The 18,475-nt window shown below is 74.2% G+C and overlaps 5 protein-coding genes and 2 non-coding genes across 8 annotated transcripts; 4 read left to right on the plus strand and 3 right to left on the minus strand.

Moving 5' to 3' along the window:
* Positions 1–1,941: 1,941 nt before the first annotated feature.
* On the minus strand, positions 1,942–4,776 carry SURF6 (surfeit 6). Its single transcript, XM_062207262.1, has 5 exons — positions 4,467–4,776; positions 4,222–4,365; positions 3,614–3,702; positions 2,924–3,118; positions 1,942–2,448 (listed from the first exon to the last, which is right to left on the minus strand). Exons 1-5 carry the CDS (start codon positions 4,687–4,689, stop codon positions 1,969–1,971), a joined length of 1,131 nt encoding a protein of 376 aa, XP_062063246.1. The 5' UTR covers positions 4,690–4,776; the 3' UTR covers positions 1,942–1,968.
* Positions 4,777–5,320: 544 nt separating this feature from the next.
* MED22 (mediator complex subunit 22) lies at positions 5,321–10,134 on the minus strand. 2 transcript variants are annotated; one of them, XM_062207266.1, is made up of 5 exons: positions 10,064–10,134; positions 9,705–9,844; positions 7,493–7,573; positions 6,877–7,037; positions 5,321–5,750 (listed from the first exon to the last, which is right to left on the minus strand). In XM_062207266.1, the coding sequence occupies exons 2-5, from the start codon at positions 9,825–9,827 to the stop codon at positions 5,561–5,563; spliced, it is 555 nt and encodes a 184-aa protein (XP_062063250.1). In that variant the 5' UTR covers positions 9,828–9,844; positions 10,064–10,134; the 3' UTR covers positions 5,321–5,560. The 2 variants fall into 2 exon arrangements, with proteins under 2 accessions (XP_062063250.1, XP_062063249.1); XM_062207265.1 differs by having other exon boundaries at positions 5,330–5,750; positions 6,877–7,085.
* On the plus strand, positions 10,059–12,542 carry RPL7A (ribosomal protein L7a). The gene is made up of 8 exons (XM_062207264.1): positions 10,059–10,272; positions 10,554–10,674; positions 11,201–11,350; positions 11,441–11,581; positions 11,679–11,758; positions 11,933–12,063; positions 12,247–12,316; positions 12,391–12,542. Exons 1-8 carry the CDS (start codon positions 10,270–10,272, stop codon positions 12,493–12,495), a joined length of 801 nt encoding a protein of 266 aa, XP_062063248.1. The 5' UTR covers positions 10,059–10,269; the 3' UTR covers positions 12,496–12,542.
* LOC133772092 (small nucleolar RNA SNORD24) lies at positions 11,058–11,130 on the plus strand. The gene has a single exon (XR_009867719.1). It is a non-coding gene; the product is annotated as a small nucleolar RNA SNORD24 (small nucleolar RNA).
* LOC133772091 (small nucleolar RNA SNORD36) lies at positions 11,793–11,863 on the plus strand. Its single transcript, XR_009867718.1, has one exon. It is a non-coding gene; the product is annotated as a small nucleolar RNA SNORD36 (small nucleolar RNA).
* Positions 12,543–12,584: 42 nt separating the features above from the next.
* On the minus strand, positions 12,585–14,664 carry LOC133771952 (surfeit locus protein 1). Its single transcript, XM_062208398.1, has 8 exons — positions 14,535–14,664; positions 14,115–14,248; positions 13,954–14,036; positions 13,580–13,771; positions 13,222–13,294; positions 12,975–13,137; positions 12,807–12,888; positions 12,585–12,733 (listed from the first exon to the last, which is right to left on the minus strand). Exons 1-8 carry the CDS (start codon positions 14,662–14,664, stop codon positions 12,664–12,666), a joined length of 927 nt encoding a protein of 308 aa, XP_062064382.1. The 3' UTR covers positions 12,585–12,663.
* Positions 14,665–14,739: 75 nt separating this feature from the next.
* On the plus strand, positions 14,740–17,840 carry SURF2 (surfeit 2). The gene is made up of 6 exons (XM_062207268.1): positions 14,740–14,817; positions 14,932–15,086; positions 15,675–15,778; positions 17,013–17,192; positions 17,275–17,420; positions 17,645–17,840. The coding sequence occupies exons 1-6, from the start codon at positions 14,740–14,742 to the stop codon at positions 17,729–17,731; spliced, it is 750 nt and encodes a 249-aa protein (XP_062063252.1). The 3' UTR covers positions 17,732–17,840.
* Positions 17,841–18,475: the final 635 nt, after the last annotated feature.

The following is an 18,475-nucleotide window of genomic DNA, read 5'->3' on the forward strand; positions in this document are numbered from 1 at the left end:
CTGTCTCTCTCACTGTAACTCTTTCAAATAAAAAAACCAAACCAAAACCAAAACCAAAACTCAACTGGTTAATGTGATTCTCTTAAGTTATAGGTAGAATTTATTACAAAAAAACCTGCCCCTGTCTTTGCTTTTTTTAAATATTTATTTATGTGAAAGGCAGGGTTACAAAGCTCTTTCACCCACGGCTCACTCCTCAAACGCCGTCAAGGCCGGGGCTGAGACAGGCAAAGCCAGGAGTCTGACTGCATCCGGGTCTCCCCTGGCACCGCTGTTCCCAGGCCTGAGATGGGAGCTGGGTCGCAAGTGGAGCGGCTGGGACGCGAACCGGCGCTCCCGCGGGCTGTGGCTTCACACGCTGTGTCACCGTGCTGGCCACGCCAACCACGTTTTAAAAACTGATGTTCCTCCTCGAAGTTCATCCTCAACAGCCAGGGTGAAGCCCAACCTTCGGCGAGCGCAGCTCAAGGGGCAGAGCCCTGCGGACAGGATACCCAATCCCGGCGGCGTCCTGGTCTTCCAGGTTTGCTTGTGAAGTGTCGCTGTCTGTCTTCCTCTGTGACTCCCTGCCCCGGCCGACTGACTGGGCCAGCGCTGGGGCGTAGCCGCCAAAGCCACCATGTGCGGCACCAGCGTCCCACATGGGCACCGGTTCAAGTCCCGGCTGCTCCACTTCTGATCCACCTTCCTGCTAACGCACCTGGGAAAGCAGCGAGGACACGCCCGGGTGCGCGGGCCCCGCACCCACGGGGGAGACCCGGGAGGAGCTCCTGGCTGGCCCATTTGGTGGACGCGCTGCCTCTAGCACTCTGCCCCTTCCAGGAACACGCAGACAGAGGGCGAGGGTCCCCTGGGGGCAGGGCTGGGAACAATGGGCGCAGGGAGGGCCCAACAACCCCCACCCACCGAGCGGGGGGAAGGGGTCCTGCCCAGGGCAGAGACGCTCTGTCCTCGTGCCCCTCGCTGGGCCTATGCTGGCCAAGGCCACCCAAGACCATGGCCTTGGCTCAAGGGCAAGACCGACTCAGCGCCCAGGGAGAGGCGGACGGACCCCCCACCTGCGGCTGAGCCCAGAGCCCCCGGCTCAGAATCCGTCTTTCCCCAGGCCCAGAAAACCTCAGCTCACTTAAAAAAAATTTATTTATTTTGAAAGTCAGAGTTACAGAGCTCTTCCCTCTGCTGGTCCACTCCCGATGGCCACAACCACCGGTCAGAGCCAGGAGCCTCTCCTGGGTCTCCACGGATGTTGTGAGGGCCCAGAAATGTGAGGCATTTTCTGCTTTTCCCAGGCCATTGGCAGGGAGCTCGATTGGAAACGCAACGGCCAAGACACAAACGGGCACCCACACGGGACGCCGGCACCAAGGCGGTGGCTTCCCCCACTGCCACACGGGCCCCAGCCCGGTCATCACACAGCGCAGCCGCGTGTGGGGGGACAGGGTCAGAGACGCCTGGCGCCGCCCGCCCGCCCGCGGCACTCACCACGGGGTGGGGAGAGCCGTGCTCAGGACGTGGGCTTTCCTCCCCAGACGCTGACGCCCAGCTGCCCCCGCCCCTCACCCCAGAGGGCAGGGGAGGCCCGGCACACTGCACAGCGCCTCCGGCCAGTGCCCGGCCTCTTGGGAGGTCACACCTCCTCCTCCAGGGCGACTGAGCCGCGAAGACCCAGATGGAAACAGCGGGCAGGGGCCGGGTGTCTGGGCCCAGCACCGCCTCGCCCAGACTCCGGCTTCCCCCGAGCTCCACCAGCCACTGTCCCCTTCGGGTCCTCATTGGTCCTGACTCAAAGGGCAGTGCGAGGACACCCGCACCTGTCCCGCGGCCCAGTGACCGCAGTCCGGGGGGGCAGCAGTGAGCTGGCCTTCCTCCCGGCCCCGCGAACGTCCCGGGAGCTCCCCGCGCTCAGGGGAGCCGGCGGGGCCCAGCGCGCCCCTCCCCCGCGCGCCCCTCCCCCGGCAGCGCCCGCGCTCAGGCCAGGCCGGCCCGCGCCAGGTCCTGCGGCAGCACGCGGCCCTTCCTGCGGGCCCTCTGCAGGCGCCGCTCGGCCCTGGCCGCCCTCTTGCGGCGCAGGTTCTGGCGCCGCGTGTCCTGCCGCCGCTGCATCTGCTGCACCACGCGGGCCGAGCGCTTCTCCCAGCGGCGCTGGCGCTGGGCCCGGCGCTTCTCCTTGCGCTGCAGGGCCGCCCGCAGCAAGTCCTCGTCGTCCCGGATCCTCACGCCCTCCGCCTTGTACAGCAGGTTGGTCCACTGCACCCTGGCCTCCAGCTGCCGGGCGCTGCCCTCGTCCCGCGCGCGCAGCTCCTCCAGCCGGCCCCGCCGCGCCTGCAGGCGCTCCAGCAGCTGCCGGTAGTTCCTGCCCGTGAGCGGCGTCAGCTTCCCCTTCACCTGCTGCCGCCTCGCCTTCCTCCGCTGGGCCCTGCTGGCCGGCTCCTCCTCGCTCACCTCCACCTGGGGGGCGGCGTCAGCTCACACCCGGCACCGCGGGGCCCCCGGCCTGGAGCCCAGCCCCGGACGGAAGTCCCCCCCAGGCCCGGAGCCCAGCCCCGGACGGAGGTCACCCCCCCCCTGCCCGGAGCCCCGGACCGAAGTCACCCCCAGGCCCGGAGCCCAGCCCTGGACGGAGGTCATCCCCCCCCCGCCCAGAGACTAGACCCGGAGGGAAGTCCCCCCCAGGCCCGGAGCCCAGCCCCAGACGGAGGTCACCCCCCCCCCAGCCCAGCCCTGGACGGAGGTCACCCCCCCCCGCCCGGAAGCCCCCCCCAGGCCCAGAGACTAGACCCGGAGGTCACCCCCCCCAGGCCCGGAGCCCAGCCCTGGACGGAAGTCCCCCCCAGGCCCGGAGCCCAGCCCTGGTCGGAAGTCCCCCCCAGGCCCGGAGCCCAGACCCAGATGGAAGCCCCCCCCAGCACCAGCCCCCGCTCACCTTATTGAAGATCAGCCTGGGCGGCTCGGGGGGCTCCTCGGGGGCCGCCTCTGGGGCCGGCTCGGCCGCGGCCTCGGCCCCCCCGGCCCCCGCCCCCGCACGCCGCTCCCTGCGCTTCCTCTTCTTCCGCTCCCGCTCCTGCTTCCTGCGCCGCCGCTTCTCCAAGGTGGCGGCCGACGGCTCCTCGGCCCCGCCCTGAGGGGCAGCGACGTCCTGGTCAGAGGCCTCCGTCCAGCACGGCCGGGGGCGAGCGCGGGGCCGGGACCCCCACGTAAGAACCGTGGCTCCCAGCCCCCAGCCCACGGGCGCTGGTGCCGCTCCCAGCCCCGCAGCTAGGGCTGCCCACCACGGGGCACCTGCCGAGAAGGCCGGCAGCGGGGGGCGCCGCTGGGCGCACAGCACGGCCACACTGCCCGTCGTTGGGGCGGGGCCTAGCTGACAGGTACAGCCCCGCCCGCTGTCCTCACGGGGGGCCGAGACCCCAGCCGCGGTGCCAGCCCAGAGCCCGTCCTGCCCACGCCCCCTTACCGTCCCAGTCCCGCGCTGGGCACAGCCAGAGGACTCGGCCCACGAAGGGGAGCTACCCCGGGCCCCCGGCCGTCACGGGGCCGAGCGCCCGGCCGGTGCCGCCCCCCGCAGACATCGCCCCAGCAGCGCCCGGCGGGGTCGCGGCGAGGTCTCGGCACCCACCTGGCCCCGGGCCTCCCGGATCTTCTCGTGCAGCCGCTGTCGCAGGACGTCCAGCGCAAAGACGGAGTCCGGCTCCGCGGCGGGGGCCCCTGCGGGAGACGGGGCTGAGAGGCGCCCTGCCCGCTCCGCAGGGCCCGCGAACCCCTCCCCGGGGCGAGTGCGGCCCTGCCCGCGCCCCCCGGCCCTGCCCGGCCCTGCCGCCCCCCGGCCCCGCCCGGCCCTGCCCTCCCCACCAGCCCCGCCCCCGGCCCTGCCCCCCCCCGGCTCTGCCCGGCCCCGCCGCCACTCGGCCCCGCCCCCCGGCCCTGCCCGGCCCTGCCGCCCCCCGGCCCCGCCCGGCCCTGCCCTCCCCACCAGCCCCGCCCCCCGGCTCTGCCGCCCCCCGCCGGTCCTACCCGGCCCTGCCCCCCCCCCGGCTCTGCCCGGCCCCGCCGCCACTCGGCCCCGCCCCCCGGCCCTGCCATCCCCACCGGCCCCGCCCCCCGACTCTGCCCCATCCCCGGCTCTGCCCCGCGGTCCCCCCGGCCCTGCCCGGCCCTGCCGCCCCCCGGCTCTGCGGTCCCCCCGGCTCTGCCCCCCTCCGGCCCCGCCGCCACCCCGGCCCTCACCTGCGGCGGCCCCCGTGCAGCCGGCGGCCTCACGCCCCGGGGCTGCCGCCGACGCCCGGCGCTGCGTCCCCCGCGGCCTCCTGGGCGCCTTCTTCCTCTTCTTCCTCGGCGGCCCCGCAGCTTCCGAGCCTCGGGCCTTGCCCGCTGCGGCGCCGAAGAGAACAGAGTCCGCGCCAGGGCTCCGACCCCAGCCCGCAGGGCCGGCCGCCCCCCACCCCAGCCCCCGCCCCCGCCCGACGCCTCACCCCACTCGCGCTTCTGCGGCTCGGGGCCGGGCTGCGCGCAAATCCTCTTGGCCAGGCCCTGGAGATAGGCGTCCTTGGCGAGCAGGGACGTCATGGCTGCAGCCCCGCGGCCACGCCGCTCGCCGGAAGCCACCGCGGGCGCAGGCGCCGCCAGCCGAGCGCCGAGCGGCTGCGTGCGACTGGGCAGGTCTGGCTTCACCGGAAGAGGCGCGCCGCGCAGCATTGTGGGCCGTCGGGGAGGAGCCCCGCCGCGGCCCCGCCCCCAGGCGTCGTGGGTCAGTGGGCAGGGGACGAAGTGCCCGGATGTCCGAGCCGCCTCAGCGCCTCTCGGGTGGGCGCGTGCCGGCGGCCCTGTCGCGGAGGTGACCGGGAGGCTCATGTTTGAAAAGCGGAGAGATGTTCCGTCGGCTGGCTCCCCGGATGCCCGCCAGGAGCCTGGAGCTCCGCCCGGGCCACCGCGGACCCAAGGCCGTGGGGTTTCCAGCCCAGCCCGGGCCGAGGCGCGGGGGCCCCACTCCCCCGACACCCGCAGGCCCCGCGGTCGGGGACGGCCACTGGTCAGCGGTCGGCGGCTGCCTGCGGGGAGGGCGCGGCCGCGCTCTGCGGACCCGCTCAGCCCGGCGCGCGCCTCCCCGCGCCAAACCTCGGAGCCCCCGGGCCGGTGACTGACAGCCCGGGGCGGTGCGCGCAGCCTGGACCGTGCCCTCGCCGGCAGTGGCCCCCGCGGGGTGTCCAGGGCGCGGCCCCGGCCCGCAGGGGCGCCCAGGCAGCAGGTGTAGGGCTCCAGCGTGCGCGGCCGCGGGTGCACCTGCCGCCCCCACCCGAGGACGCGCTCCCGGGCTCCGAGCCCACGCGAGGGCCTGGTCGGGGCCCGGGGCCGCCCGGGGCCGCCCAAGGAAGAGGCTCCTCCGAGAACAGGAGGCGGCGTTTTTATTCGACAGCAGAAGGGGCGCGGACAGTCGTGGCCGCAAGCGCACAGTCCAGGGGCCGGCTGCCTCCTTCCCGCCTGGCCGCCCAGCGAGGCAGTGGCGGGGTCAGCCCCCCAGGCACCCTGTCCAGGTCCCCAAGGTCCGGAGAAACCAGGGCCTGGCAGCTCAGGCGTGCTCCGTGGGGCCAGGGCCACCCGCGTGGGAGTGGGCCGTGGCTGCGGCCGGCAGGGGGCCGGCGCCGGGCTCCGGGGACGCCAGCGGAGGGGCTGCGAGGCCATCGGCAGAGTCTGTGTCGAGGTCCGGCCTCCAGTAAGCTTCGCACAGAGGCAGGTCATTAGCTTCGCCAAGACTCGAGCTTTGCGGCCACCAGAAACCCCAGGGAGAGACAGGAGCAGGCAGAGGGAAGCCGGGGTGGGGTGGGTGGGGGCAAGACAGAAGCAGAGTTCAGAAAACAGCCGGCGCACCCCTGCGTCCGGAAGGGGGGAGCCACCCGGACCTGTCCCTCCCGGCCTCCGGCTGGGCCAAGGGCTCGGCCCAGCCACAGCGGAGGCGACGGGCCCGGGGCTGGCCCCTGCCCCTGGCTCCCCTCCCTCGCCCCTGCCCTCGGCGTTCGGGCTGGGAACCGTCCTGGGCTCAGAGCGGAGAGCGGAGGGGGAGAGGCGGAACCAGAAAGAGCAAGCGGACAGCGGCGGGCGGTGCGCGAGCGAGCGTGGAGGCAGGGGACTGCCGAGCGTGGACGTGGACGGGGGCCCCTGCAGTCCGCAGGGGGGGCGGGCGCCACCTGCTGGCCCTGCCCGGAACGGCCCTGGCGCAGGTGTTCACAGGCCAGGAGCTGGGAGGCCCAGCTCGGCCTCGGGGAGCAACAGGCGGCATTTTCAATCCACTTCCGGGGGCGGGGGAGGTTGGTCCAGGAGCCGGCAGTCTCTGATGGCCCTCCCGCAGCCTCCGCTGCCCCTGTGCACGCTACACTCGGACTCCCCGGGCCCCCAGCCCACACGGTCTCCGTGTTCAGACCCTAGGAGCGCCTCCCCCCCCCCCAACTAGAATGACAGGTGTCGCCCACTGCTGTGTCCCCGGGGCCCGGCCCCAGCTCCGGGAACAAGGCTGCATGATGAGAGACTGGGCGGCTCTGCAGGCCATCTCTGCCTGGGCATTTCCCTCCCTGCCCCCAAGACCGCCCCGCCGCAGAGTTTGGTGACATGGCCCCCAGGCGAGCACTGGCAACGCGGACATGGGCAGCGGCCCAGGCGGTGCGGAGGAGCCAGCCCGGCCTGGGCTGAAATGTCTACACCTGGACTCAACCGCTAAGTGCGGCAGCGCAGGAGGAGGCTCTCGGGGGGAGGGGGCTGAGCTCCAGGGCGCGCCGGCAGCCCCCCCGACGCCCGCGGGTGCGGCACAAGGGCCTGGTGGAGAATCGTCTGTCCGTCAACCGCTCCGGAACGCGGCGCCTTCCTGGGGGCCGGGCCCAGCCCTATCTGTACCTGGACGAGTAGTACTCCTCCTCCAGCTCGTACAGGTCGATGGAGACCTCGTCCCGAAGCGCCACGAGCTTCCGGTCGCACTCCTCCTGCAGGGCGCGCAGCTGCTGGTTGCGCTGGTCGATGGCCTCGTTCACCGAGGGGAAGTCGTTGAGGATGAGGAACTGCTTGAGGTCGGACACCAGCCTCATCAGGGACTCGCCCGCTCGGACCTGCGGCCGGCACAGCCAGGGCGGCGCGGCGTCAGGGAGCGCGGTGCCCGGAGCCTCGGCCGCTGGATGGGGCTCCAGGACCGGCCTCCAGGCCGGCAGGGTCCCGGCCCTGCCTGACCAGCGGGGGCGCGGGCCTGCTTCCGGCCCCTGCCCCGGGCTCAGCCCCGGGTTCCCACCGTGCGAGGGCACGTTCTGCCGCCTGTGTCCCGGGGGCAGCAGCCTAGGGGCCCTTGTCGGACTCCCGGGGACCGCCCGGCGCGCCACCTGCCTGGCCATCTCCCGGCCCTACAAAGGCACCAGGCAGTGAAGCCACAGCCCCTCCTGCTTTCTCCCTGCCGCTCACAGGAGGGGGAGCCCCCCCCGGGAAGCCTAGCGAGACCCCGGCCTGCCCCCACCCCGAGACTTACGATGTTGGCGGCCCGCACGTGCATCTCGTAGTTGTCCTGTTCGCCCTGAGTGGCCCGCGACACCTGCGTCTCCTCCTCGATCTGGGAACAAACCAGAAAGCCTAGAGCGGCCGGCCGGAGCCCCCACCCCCTGCGCTGACCAGACGTCCGCCCAGGCTCCCTCCCCGCGCTGGAGCCCACGGCGCCGACTGCCGGGCCGGCCGGCCTCATCTGGGGTGTGCAGCCTGGTTTGGCAGGGCCTGGGGTCACTTCTCTAAGCGGCTGCTTCCCGCGGGCCGGGCACAGGGGTCCCTGGGTCACCGGCTGGGACGGACCCCAGCGTCCTGCAGTGGAGGAGCCGGCACCCAGCCCAGCCGGTCTGCCCCCAGGAGCCAGGCCCGCAGCCTGGACGTGGCCTCCCCGTGGACGCTGCGAGGCCGTGGAAGGCGAAGCCGGTAAGCGTCCTCTGAAAAGGGGACGAGGCCACGGAGACAGCACACGGGTGGCCGCGTGACTGCCGGACGGCCCAGGCGCTGACCACCCTGCCTACCTGCAGGGGCCCCCCGCTGCCCCCCCACCCGTGTCCATCTCTCCAGGTCACGCGGCGGCTACAAGGCTCAGGCCCCCGGCAGCTGCCCCCTGGTCACACGGGGAAACCGAGGCACCGACCCCGGCCGGAGCCCCCGCTCTGCTTTGCCTGCCCCACGGCCACCGCACCGTCCGCCCATCGCCCACCGCCCCGTCTGTCTGTCGCCCACCGCGCCGTCCGTCTGTCGCCCACCGCCCGGTCCACCGCGCCGTCTGTCTGTCGCCCACCTCCCCGTCCGCCCGGTCCACCGCGCCGTCCGTCTGTCGCCCACCGCCCGGTCCACCGCCCCGTCTGTCTGTCGCCCATCGCCCGGTCCACCGCCCCGTCTGTCTGTCTGTCGCCCACCGCCCGGTCCACCGCGCCGTCCGCCCGGCGCCCACCGCCCCGCCTGTCTGTCGCCCACCGCCCCGTCCGCCCGGCGCCCACCGCCCCGTCCACCGCGCCGTCCGCCCGGCGCCCGCCGCCCCGTCTGTCTGTCGCCCACCGCCCCGTCTGTCTGTCGCCCACCGCCCGGTCCACCGCCCCGTCCGCCCTGCGCCCGCCGCCCCGTCTGTCTGTCGCCCACCGCCCGGTCCACCGCCCCGTCCGTCCGGCGCCCACCGCCCCGTCTGTCTGTCGCCCACCGCCCCGCCTGTCTGTCGCCCACCGCCCGGTCCACCGCCCCGTCCGTCCGGCGCCCACCGCCCCGTCTGTCTGTCGCCCACCGCCCGGTCCACCGCCCCGTCTGTCTGTCGCCCACCGCCCCGTCCACCGCCCCGTCCGTCCGGCGCCCACCGCCCCGTCTGTCTGTCGCCCACCGCCCGGTCCACCGCCCCGTCTGTCTGTCGCCCACCGCCCCGTCCACCGCCCCGTCCGTCCGGCGTCCACCGCCCCGCCTGTCTGTCGCCCACCGCCCGGTCCACCGCCCCGTCCGCCCGGCGCCCACCGCCCCGCCTGTCTGTCGCCCACCGCGCCGTCCGCCCGGCGCCCACCGCCCCGTCCACCGCCCCGTCCGCCCGGCGCCCGCCGCCCCGCCTGTCTGTCGCCCACCGCCCGGTCCACCGCGCCGTCCGCCCGCCGCCCGCCGCCCCGTCTGTCTGTCGCCCACCGCCCGGTCCACCGCGCCGTCTGTCTGTCGCCCACCGCCCGGTCCACCGCCCCGTCTGTCTGTCGCCCACCGCCCCGTCCGCCCGGCGCCCACCGCCCCGTCTGTCTGTCGCCCACCGCCCGGTCCACCGCGCCGTCCGCCCGCCGCCCCGCCTGTCTGTCGCCCACCGCCCCGTCCGCCCGCCGCCCGCCGCCCGCCTGTCTGCCGCCCGCCGCCCCGCCTGTCTGTCGCCCACCGCCCCGCCTGTCTGTCGCCCACCGCCCCGCCTGTCTGTCGCCCACCGCCCCGTCCGCCCGGCGCCCACCGCCCCGTCCACCGCCCCGTCCGCCCGGCGCCCGCCGCCCCGCCTGTCTGTCGCCCACCGCCCGGTCCACCGCCCCGTCTGTCTGTCGCCCACCGCCCCGTCCACCGCGCCGTCCGCCCGCCGCCCGCCGCCCCGCCTGTCTGTCGCCCACCGCCCCGTCCGCCCGGCGCCCACCGCCCGGCGCCCGCCGCCCCGCCTGTCTGCCGCCCGCCGCCCGCCGCCCCCGCCGGCCCCGGCCCCGGCCCGCGCCCACCTTGGCGGTCTTGATGATCTCCGTGAAGTTGTCCATGACGGACCTGACGTCGTCCCTGAGCCGCTTGTTGTAGGACTGCAGCAGCGTCTCCTTGCTCTGGGGCAGCGCTCGCTGCTGGGCCATGGCGCGCCTCGGCCGCTCTGCAACCCCCGGGCAGGGCTGGCCTGAGCAGGGCCGAGCGAGGCCCGCGAGCTCCCCGCCGCCCCCGGGCCCCGTCTCCGTCCACCGCCCGCCCCGAGGCCGGACGCCCGACTCGGGGCCGGCGACGCCGCGGACCGGCCACCGCCTCCCTCGCCGCCCCCGGGCAGCGCCGACCCCAGCTCGCCGTCGGCGGCCCTGCCCCCCGGGCCCGCGCTCACCGGCGCCCGTCCACACCCGGCCCGGCGCGCCGAATCCGCTCCCGAGTCCGCCGCCACCCTCGAGGCCCCGCCCCCGGCTTCAAGCGTCAAAGGACGCCTGTCGCTTTAAGCCGAAATCCCGCGCAGGCGCCAGGACTCGCGATACCCGAGGCGGCTTCATATTACCCACAATTCCCTTCCCTTTCTCTCTCCTCCAGCCGCTCAAGATGGTGAGCTCGCGTCCTGCGGCTCCCGATCTGGGTCGGGGCCCCATCCGCTGCCATCCTCGGCCGAGCGCGTGCGGGCGGCTCCCCCGCGCCGCCCGGGGCTAGCGGAAGCCTGCCGTGTCCGGCACGGGGGCCGCGGAGCGGGGCGCGCCGGCTCTGCGGCTGCCGGGTCGGGGGGAGGCCGGGGAGAGCTTCGCCGCAGTGCGGACCCCGGGGGGACGGGGCGGCGCGGGGCTGCGGGGCGGCCGCGCTAACGGGGCCTCGGTCTCTGTCGCCCGCCGCAGCCGAAGGGCAAGAAGGCCAAGGGGAAGAAGGTGGCCCCGGCGCCGGCCGTGGTCAAGAAGCAGGAGGCCAAGAAGGTGGTGAACCCGCTGTTCGAGAAGCGGCCCAAGAACTTCGGCATCGGTGCGGGCCGGGCGGGGGTCGGGGCGGGCGGGGGCGCGGGCCGGGCGGGGGTCGGGGCGGGCGGGGGCGCGGGCCGGGCGGGGGGCGGGGGGCAGGGGTCGGGCGGGGGGCGCGGGCCGGGCGGGCGGGGGGCCGGGCGGGGGCGGTGCGGGCCGGGGCGGGCGGGGGGCGCGGGGCGGGGCGGGGGGCGCGGGCCGGGCGGGGGGCGCGGGGCAGGGGTCGGGCGGGGCGGGGTGCGGGGGGCGGTGCGGGCCGGGCGGGGGGTGCGGGGGCGGGCGGGGGGCGCGGGCCGGGGCGGGCGGGGGCCGGGCGCGGGGCCGGGGCGGGCCGGGCGGGGGGCGCGGGGCGCGGGGCCGGGGCCGGGGCAGGGGCCGGGCGGCCGGCGCAGATGATGTGGCGGAATATTTGCTATCCGAGCGCGGTGACGACGTCGACACCACCAAGATCTCTGATGCGCGGGCCGGGCCGGGGCCGGGGCGCGGGCGGGGGTCGGGGCGCCGGCCGGGCTCACGGCGCGCCCCCCCAGGACAGGACATCCAGCCCAAGCGGGACCTCACGCGCTTCGTCAAGTGGCCGCGCTACATCCGGCTGCAGCGGCAGCGGGCCATCCTGTACAAGCGGCTCAAGGTGCCGCCCGCCATCAACCAGTTCACGCAGGCGCTGGACCGGCAGACCGGTGCGGGGCGGGGGCGCGGCGGGCGGGCGGGCGGGCGGGCGGGGCGGGGGGCGCTCCCGGGGCGGCGGCGCTGAGCCCGCGTCCCCGCAGCCACGCAGCTGCTGAAGCTGGCGCACAAGTACCGGCCCGAGACCAAGCAGGAGAAGAAGCAGCGGCTGCTGGCGCGCGCCGAGAAGAAGGCGGCCGGCAAGGGGGACGTGCCCACCAAGCGGCCGCCGGTGCTGCGGGCGGGTGAGCGGCGGGGCCGGGCCCACCGAGCTGCGGGCGGGTGAGTGGGCGGGGCCGGGCCCACCCTGCGCGCTCACGCCCACGCGTGCCCGCGCTGCAGGCGTGAACACTGTCACGACCCTGGTGGAGAACAAGAAGGCGCAGCTGGTGGTGATCGCGCACGACGTGGACCCCATTGAGGTGGGTGCGGCGGGGCGCGGGCCGGCCCGCGCGGCTGCGGTGATGAGACCTCCGCGCTGAGCGCGGCGCTGAAGCGCACACACGAGCTTTTTAACCCTGAGCAGCTGCGGCCGGCGGCCCGGGGGGCGGGGGGTCCGCGGGGCGGCCCCCTCAGCCGCGCCTCCTCCCCTCCAGCTGGTGGTCTTCCTGCCCGCCCTGTGCCGCAAGATGGGGGTCCCCTACTGCATCCTGAAGGGCAAGGCCCGGCTGGGCCGCCTGGTGCACAGGAAGACCTGCACCACCGTGGCCTTCACGCAGGTGAACTCGTAAGTGCCCGCCCCTCGCGGCCCCGCCCTCCCCGCCGGCCCCGCCCGTGATGGTCAAGAATTTCTTCACCTGAACCAGCCGTGTGGTCAGTGTCGTCTGAGGCGCCCGCGCCCAGGCGGGGGGCGCCCTGTGTCCGTGCGTGAAAACCAACCACGTGCCCCCCCCCCCCTCCCGTGTCTCAGGGAGGACAAAGGGGCCCTGGCGAAGCTGGTGGAGGCCATCAGGACCAACTACAACGACAGATACGACGAGGTGAGCGCCCGACAGACCCCACCCGCCGTGCGGAGCCGCGCCGCCAGCCAAGCTGACCACCCGTGTCCTTGCAGATCCGCCGCCACTGGGGAGGCAACGTCCTGGGGCCCAAGTCCGTGGCTCGCATCGCCAAGCTGGAGAAGGCCAAGGCCAAGGAGCTGGCCACGAAGCTGGGGTGACCGCGCCGCGGGCCGCTTGTACATAATAAAGAATGTTGTTTGTCCCAGCCAGTGTCCCCTGAGCTCAATGACACACAGGCACACACAGGTGTCGTTCAGGGCCTTTATTCACGCGGTGGCACCGTGGTCCACCGTGGAGTGCCGAGCCCCCTGGGAGGGGCTGGCCCCCTACACGCCGGGCGCTCGGTGCAGGAACTTCTTCACCCACAGGTAGGAGGTGGCTGCACTCAGCCCGTACCTGCGGTGGGACAGGGGCTGTCAGCGGGGCCTCCTGGCGGCTGGGGCCAGGGCCGGGGGCCGGCGGTGCTCACCAGGTGACGATGTACTGCAGGTGCTCGTTCCGCAGGGTGACGCGGGTCTGCCCGCCGACGGGCCCCCCGGGGACTGTGCTCTCTGCAGGGACAGTGGGCGCTGCTGCCCTGCACACTGCCCCTCCCTCCCCCACGGGGCAGACCCAGGGCTGGGGTGGCTCAACCTACTGAAGTCGGCATCGATGAACACGGGCTCTGAGCCCGCTGCCCTGGCCATGGCCTCCAGGTCCCGGTAGTGCCAGTGGTTCCTCTCCGGGCTGTTCTCGGGGACGAAGGGCTTCCTGGTCTCCGTCAGCCTCACCACCCCCACCAGGTCGACCTCGCCCTCCACCTGCACGGCAGCATGAGCGGGCCAGGGCCAGGACTCCGGGCGGGGGGGGACCGCGGGGCAGGGGCCGGAGCTGCGGCCGCTTACTTGGCCTTTCTGCCGGGTGTCTGGGTCCAGCCTCCTCCGGGGGACGAATCCTCTGTTCACCAGGATGGTGACCCTAGAGTTGGGCGGGGAGGGTCCTTAAAGATCACCAGGAGTCCCCAGCAGCCACCAGGTCAGCCTGCGGTGGCCGGAGTGCCCCATCAGTGCCCCATCGCTTCCTCCGCCTGCCCTCCCAGCAGGCACCGCCGGGGCTGCCGCACACCCTCCCCCTTCAGGCCTTCCTGTAGCTCCGGGCAGTAGTGAACCAGGGCTGCTTAGCTGGGGGCAGGGGTAGGGGTCCTGCACAGCGGGGGGCGGGGAAGGAGGCAGCGAATCCCGTGTGCACCTGCCCACTGCTCACCCCAGGTCCGTGCAGTGGAAAGGGGTGACCACGTAGGCCCCGCTCTCCGTGGAGGAGGAGATCCGGCCGGCCTCCCGGGCCTCGCGGGCAGGGTCCACCAGGGTCCGCGGCATCATGTACAGTTCCTTGGAGTGGTCAAAGTGGCCCCTGACCTTCACTGGCCTGTACTCCAGGCCTCTCAGTTCCATGGGGCTACACGGAGACAGGGGGTGCAGGCTGGCACAGATCAGCCCGGGCGGCTGTGCTGCCCAGGCCAGGGTCCTGCACAGCTGATGTGTAACCACGTGGGTGGGCGGGGCCCCCACCACCAAGAATCCCTGCGCACGGCGGGGGGGGGGGGGGAGTCGGTGCCGGGCAGTCATGTCCACACTCACTCGGCCGGCAGCGGGATGGGCTCGGCCATCACCCTGGACTCCAACTCCTCGATCAGTTTCAGCTTCCACTTGCGGCGCTGGACCTGCCGAGGGAGACCCGGCCTGAGCCGCAGGCCGGGGCCGTGGGGCCGAGGGCGGAGCCCCCCCGGACCCCTCCTCACCTGCCACGTCCCCAGGCCGAAGGCAGCCACGGGGATGGCCAGCAGCAGCCACTGCAGGAAGCGGTCGTCCGCTGCTCCGGAGGCCGGCGCGTCTGCCGCCGAGCTGCCGGCCCTGCTCGGCCTCCAGGCCGCCCCTGCCGGGGTCAGACAGGAGCGGGCGCTAACTCCAGACCTCAACAGCCCTGACCTGGGGGATCCAGCGGGCAGCCCACGCACACCGGGGCGCGTCCGGCCGGTGCCACGGCCCTGGGTAGCGCCCGGAGCCGCCCGAAGTGCACCCAGAAATGCAGGCTTGGCGCACGGGGCGGCGGCACCCAGAGGGCGCGCGGGCGTGGGCGGTGGTCCCGCGGCGGCCTGGGGTCGCCCTCTCCGTGCCGCCGGCTTCCCCGACAGCCCCGCGGCCGCGCCGAACCCCCTCACCTGGGCACGGCGGGGCCCCCGGGGCGCTCCTGCAGCCGGCGGGGGCCTGCGGCCGGCCCCACCCGCCCCGGCCCCCGCGCCCCGCGCACGCCGCGCGCAGCAGCGGCCCCAGCCCGCACGCCGCCGCCATCGCACCGGCGGCCCGCGGGCGCTTCCGGGGCGGAGGGCAACTGCTTCCGGGTCGGCGCGCCCCGCCCCCCCCGCCATGGACGCGCTGCCGGCCGAGGTGCGGGCGTTCCTGCGCGAGCACCCGAGCCTGCGGCTGCTGCCCGGCGCCCGCAAGGTCCGGGGCGGGCCGGGCCGGGCCGGGCCGGGGGCGGCGGGGGGCGCGGGGCGGGCGGGCCGGGGGCGGCGCGGGCCGGGCGGGGGGCGCTGACCTCTGGCCGTGCCGCCGCAGGTGCAGTGCGCGCTGACCGGCCACGAGCTGCCCTGCCGGCTGCCCGAACTCCAGGTCTACACCCGCGGCAGGAAGTACCAGCGGCTGGCGCGCGCCTCCCCCGCCTTCGACTACGCCGAGTTCGAGCCTCACATCGTGCCCAGCACCAAGAGCCCGTGGGTGGCCCTGGGGCCGGGCGGGCACGGGCTCGGGCTGGCGGCCTCCCGGAGTGGGTGGCCCTGGGGCCGGGCGGGCACGGGCTCGGGCTGGCGGCCTCCCGGAGTGGGTGGCCCTGGGGCCGGGCGGGCACGGGCTCGGGCTGGCGGCCTCCCGGAGTGGGTGGCCCTGGGGCCGGGCGGGCACGGGCTCGGGCTGGCGGCCTCCCGGAGTGGGTGGCCCTGGGGCCGGGCGGGCACGGGCTCGGGCTGGCGGCCTCCCGGAGTGTGTGGCCCTGGGGCCGGGCGGGCACGGGCTCGGGCTGGCGGCCTCCCGGAGTGGGTGGCCCTGGGGCCGGGCGGGCACGGGCTCGGGCTGGCGGCCTCCCGGAGTGGGTGGCCCTGGGGCCGGGCGGGCACGGGCTCGGGCTGGCGGCCTCCCGGAGTGGGTGGCCCTGGGGCCGGGCGGGCACGGGCTCGGGCTGGCGGCCTTCTCTGGAGGGGCTTGGCCTCCTGGAGTGTGCGGGCCGGAGGGAGCGGGTGGCGGCGGCCCGGGCCGGCTGCTGGAGGTCGGCACCGACCCTCCCGCCCCCCCACCCCCGCCCGCAGGCACCAGCTGTTCTGCAGGCTCACCCTGCGCCACCTCAACAGGCGCCCGGAGCACGTGCTCAGGCACACCCGCGGCCGCCGCTTCCAGCGAGCCCTGCGCCAGTGTGAGTCCCGGCGGGCCCGGGGCGGGAGGGCTCCCAGGGCTCTGGAGAGGGGACAGCGCACCGGGCAGGCAGAGGACAAGGGGCCCGTGAAGGTCAGGGTGGGGGCTGGGCTGGGGGAGAGCTGCACACCGCGCCAGCCCTCTGCGTGGAGCCGTGTTCTGGGAGTGGGGGCTCCAGGGCAGGAGGAGGGAGACAGGGAGGTCTTCCGTCTGCTGGTTCACTCCCCAGATGGCCACATGGCCAGAGCTGGGCTGGCCAGGAGCCAGGAGTCTCCTCCTGGTCTCCCACGTGGGTACAGGGGCCCAAGGATTTGGGCCATCCCCCACTGCTTTCCCAGACCACAGCAGAGAGCTGGACAGGAAGTGGAGCAGCCAGGACTCGAACCGGCGCCCCTATGGGATGCCGGCACTGCAGGCGGCGGCATTACCCGCTGAGCCCCAGCGCCGGCCCCCAACTGTGGATTTCCGGTTTCTGGCTGGAGACAGGAAGTGGTGGATTGGGAGTTGCTCTGAGTGTGTTAAAGTGGGTGAGGCACCTGGGAGGGCCACAGAGCCAGGAGACGGCCGGGCCGAGGGGACAGCGCAGTGGCCATGAGGCTTCACAGCATGCAAGCCGCAGGAAGGGGGTGCGGGCGCCTCCCGGCACGGGGCTGGGAGTCACAGATCCGGCGTGGCTGTGCCCTCCTGCCCAGGTGGGCGCAGATTCAGGTTTGGGGAGGGAAGATGAGGGAAGGGGGCTCCGGCCGCTGGCGCGGGGCAGACGCCGGCCCGGCAGAGATCTGAGCCAGGAGAGCTGGCTGTGGGCAGGGCCGAGGGCTGTGTTTCCTGTGAGGCCACAGCGAGGCGCCGTGAGGGCCGTGGTCTGGAGGGCTGAGAACTTGGCCATGAGGGCGGCCTCGGGGCTGGGCACGGTGGAGACACCCGCGTGGGTTCCTGTAGTGATGGGAGCGGGTGGCCACATAGAGGCCAGGGCTGCAGGCGGGGGCCATGGGGACAGTGGGAGGTGGTGGGCCCTGTCCTGGGAGCGAGCTGCGTTCATCTGCAGGGTGAGCGCCAACAGCCCGGCTCCGCAGGCGGGGACAGTGGGCTCCGCGAGGACCCTGCGGCCAGCTCCGGTGAGCCCCCGTCCCGGCTGGCCCTGAGGTGCCTCGCTGGGCCCCGCCTGCCCCCGGCCGGCCAGCCTGGCGCACGCACGCCGGGGCGGGGAGGGTAGCGGTGCGCGCCGTGTCTCCCAGATGCAGAGTGCCAGGAGCGAAGCGAGGAGTACGTCCCCGCCTGCCTGCTGCAGCGGCGACGGCGCAGGGGCCAGCCGCACGGGGACGGGCCACCTGCCCCTCAGCACGCCTTCTGGGAGCCCGCGTCCGGGGACGAGCAGGGCGCCGCGAGTGACGACAGCATGTCGGACCTGTACCCACGTGAGTGGCCCCCACCCTCCCCGTCCTGGCGGCTGCTCCCCGTGCCGCACTGGGTGAACTCTAGCCAGACGTCTGCTTGCAGCCGAGCTGTTCACCAGGAAGGCCCCCGGAGGGACCGAGAGCGGGGACAGTGCCGACGGCATCCTGACAGATGACGTGAAGCCGGGGCGCCCGGGAGACGGGGAGGAGCCGGACGCGGCCCAGAAGCAGGCGCCGAAGCGCCGGAAGGTGAGCTCTGCGGTTCTCCAGAGACCACCGACCCTGGGATGTCCCCAGCGCCACAGCCGAGGCTGCGCCGTGGGAGCGGGCACTGGGCCAGGCCTGCCTCTCAGCGTCCACTTTGGGCCCGCTGCGGCTGGGGCCAGGGTCTTCCTGTGGAGTCGCGGTGCCACGTGCTGCCGCTGAGCTGGCCGTCGCACGCGGCAGTAACCCCCGCTCTGTTTGCGCTATAGAAGCAGCTGGGCTCCCTGAGGAAGAAGATGGGGCGTCCTCACGGCAAACCTCAGCGCTTGGGCTCCTGCAAGCTGTCGGGGTCCTGAGGCTGAGGGGGAGGGGCGCTTCGCCTGCCCCGGGGCTGCTCTGTCCACCCTGTCCCCCAGGCCCAGGAAGCGGCAGGGACTCCGAGACAGGACTCCAGAATCCTGAGGGTCAGCGGCTCACCGTGGCATGCTGGAGCCCCGGCCGGGCCGGACACCACCATAGGATCACAGTGCATACCACAAACGCCATTATTTATTTTGATGTTTTCCAAAAATCAAAACGTTTTCAAACACAACTAAGATATAAAATACAGCATAAAATGAGATTTATACCTATTTCCCACATAAAGCTAAAGTTTTCAGAAATTGTTTTGCCAAAACCAACTAGTAGATCTCTCCTCTCCCGCCAGTGAAGGCGTCCCCCTCGGCTCGGCGTCAGGCCAGAGGACACCGGGGCCCCTCTGGGGCTGGCCGTGCTTCCCACCCACCGCGGCCAGCTAAGCTGACCGGGCTGCGTGTCGTCCGAGGGGGCTGTGCGCACACAGCCCTGCTGAGGTTGGAACACTGTGGGGCAGGAGCCCCGTGGCCAGCAGCCAGCCTGGGCTGTGGCTGGACGCGAGGTGGGGTCCGCAGAGCCAGTGGGGTGAGGGGAGGCAGTGTGGAGTGGCTCGGGGAGGCACAGGGGTGCAGAGCTGCGCCGGCTCCCCCAGGGCTCTGCTCCCTGGGAGGCTGCCCGGGCATCTGCTGCGCTGTAGACGAGCGGAAACGAGCAACGGCACCCCCAGAAAGAAACACAGGATAAGG

This window comes from Lepus europaeus, chromosome 12 (genome assembly GCF_033115175.1).
Source record: "Lepus europaeus isolate LE1 chromosome 12, mLepTim1.pri, whole genome shotgun sequence".
Classification (NCBI taxonomy): Eukaryota; Metazoa; Chordata; class Mammalia; order Lagomorpha; family Leporidae; genus Lepus; species Lepus europaeus.

Excerpts from the sequence above, each read along its gene's own strand:
- SURF6 (XM_062207262.1), bottom strand. The coding sequence starts at position 4,689 with ATGCTGCGCGGCGCGCCTCTTCCGGTGAAGCCAGACCTGCCCAGTCGC. Across the intron at positions 3,119-3,613 it reads TCCGGGAGGCCCGGGGCCAG|GGCGGGGCCGAGGAGCCGTC; the intron begins GTGGGTGCCGAG and ends GCTGCCCCTCAG. Across the intron at positions 2,449-2,923 it reads CCAGGCTGATCTTCAATAAG|GTGGAGGTGAGCGAGGAGGA; the intron begins GTGAGCGGGGGC and ends GCCGCCCCCCAG.
- LOC133771952 (XM_062208398.1), bottom strand. The coding sequence starts at position 14,664 with ATGGCGGCGGCGTGCGGGCTGGGGCCGCTGCTGCGCGCGGCGTGCGCG. Across the intron at positions 13,772-13,953 it reads CCCATCCCGCTGCCGGCCGA|CCCCATGGAACTGAGAGGCC; the intron begins GTGAGTGTGGAC and ends GTCTCCGTGTAG. Across the intron at positions 12,889-12,974 it reads GTTCATCGATGCCGACTTCA|AGAGCACAGTCCCCGGGGGG; the intron begins GTAGGTTGAGCC and ends CTGTCCCTGCAG.
- MED22 (XM_062207265.1), bottom strand. The coding sequence starts at position 9,827 with ATGGCCCAGCAGCGAGCGCTGCCCCAGAGCAAGGAGACGCTGCTGCAG. Across the intron at positions 7,574-9,704 it reads AGATCATCAAGACCGCCAAG|ATCGAGGAGGAGACGCAGGT; the intron begins GTGGGCGCGGGC and ends GTTTGTTCCCAG. Across the intron at positions 5,751-6,876 it reads GAGGAGTACTACTCGTCCAG|CTCGAGTCTTGGCGAAGCTA; the intron begins GTACAGATAGGG and ends GTGGCCGCAAAG.
- SURF2 (XM_062207268.1), top strand. The coding sequence starts at position 14,740 with ATGGACGCGCTGCCGGCCGAGGTGCGGGCGTTCCTGCGCGAGCACCCG. Across the intron at positions 15,087-15,674 it reads GTGCCCAGCACCAAGAGCCC|GCACCAGCTGTTCTGCAGGC; the intron begins GTGGGTGGCCCT and ends CCCCGCCCGCAG. Across the intron at positions 17,193-17,274 it reads CATGTCGGACCTGTACCCAC|CCGAGCTGTTCACCAGGAAG; the intron begins GTGAGTGGCCCC and ends GTCTGCTTGCAG.
- RPL7A (XM_062207264.1), top strand. Across the intron at positions 11,351-11,440 it reads GGCGCTGGACCGGCAGACCG|CCACGCAGCTGCTGAAGCTG; the intron begins GTGCGGGGCGGG and ends GCGTCCCCGCAG. Across the intron at positions 12,064-12,246 it reads GCCTTCACGCAGGTGAACTC|GGAGGACAAAGGGGCCCTGG; the intron begins GTAAGTGCCCGC and ends CCCGTGTCTCAG.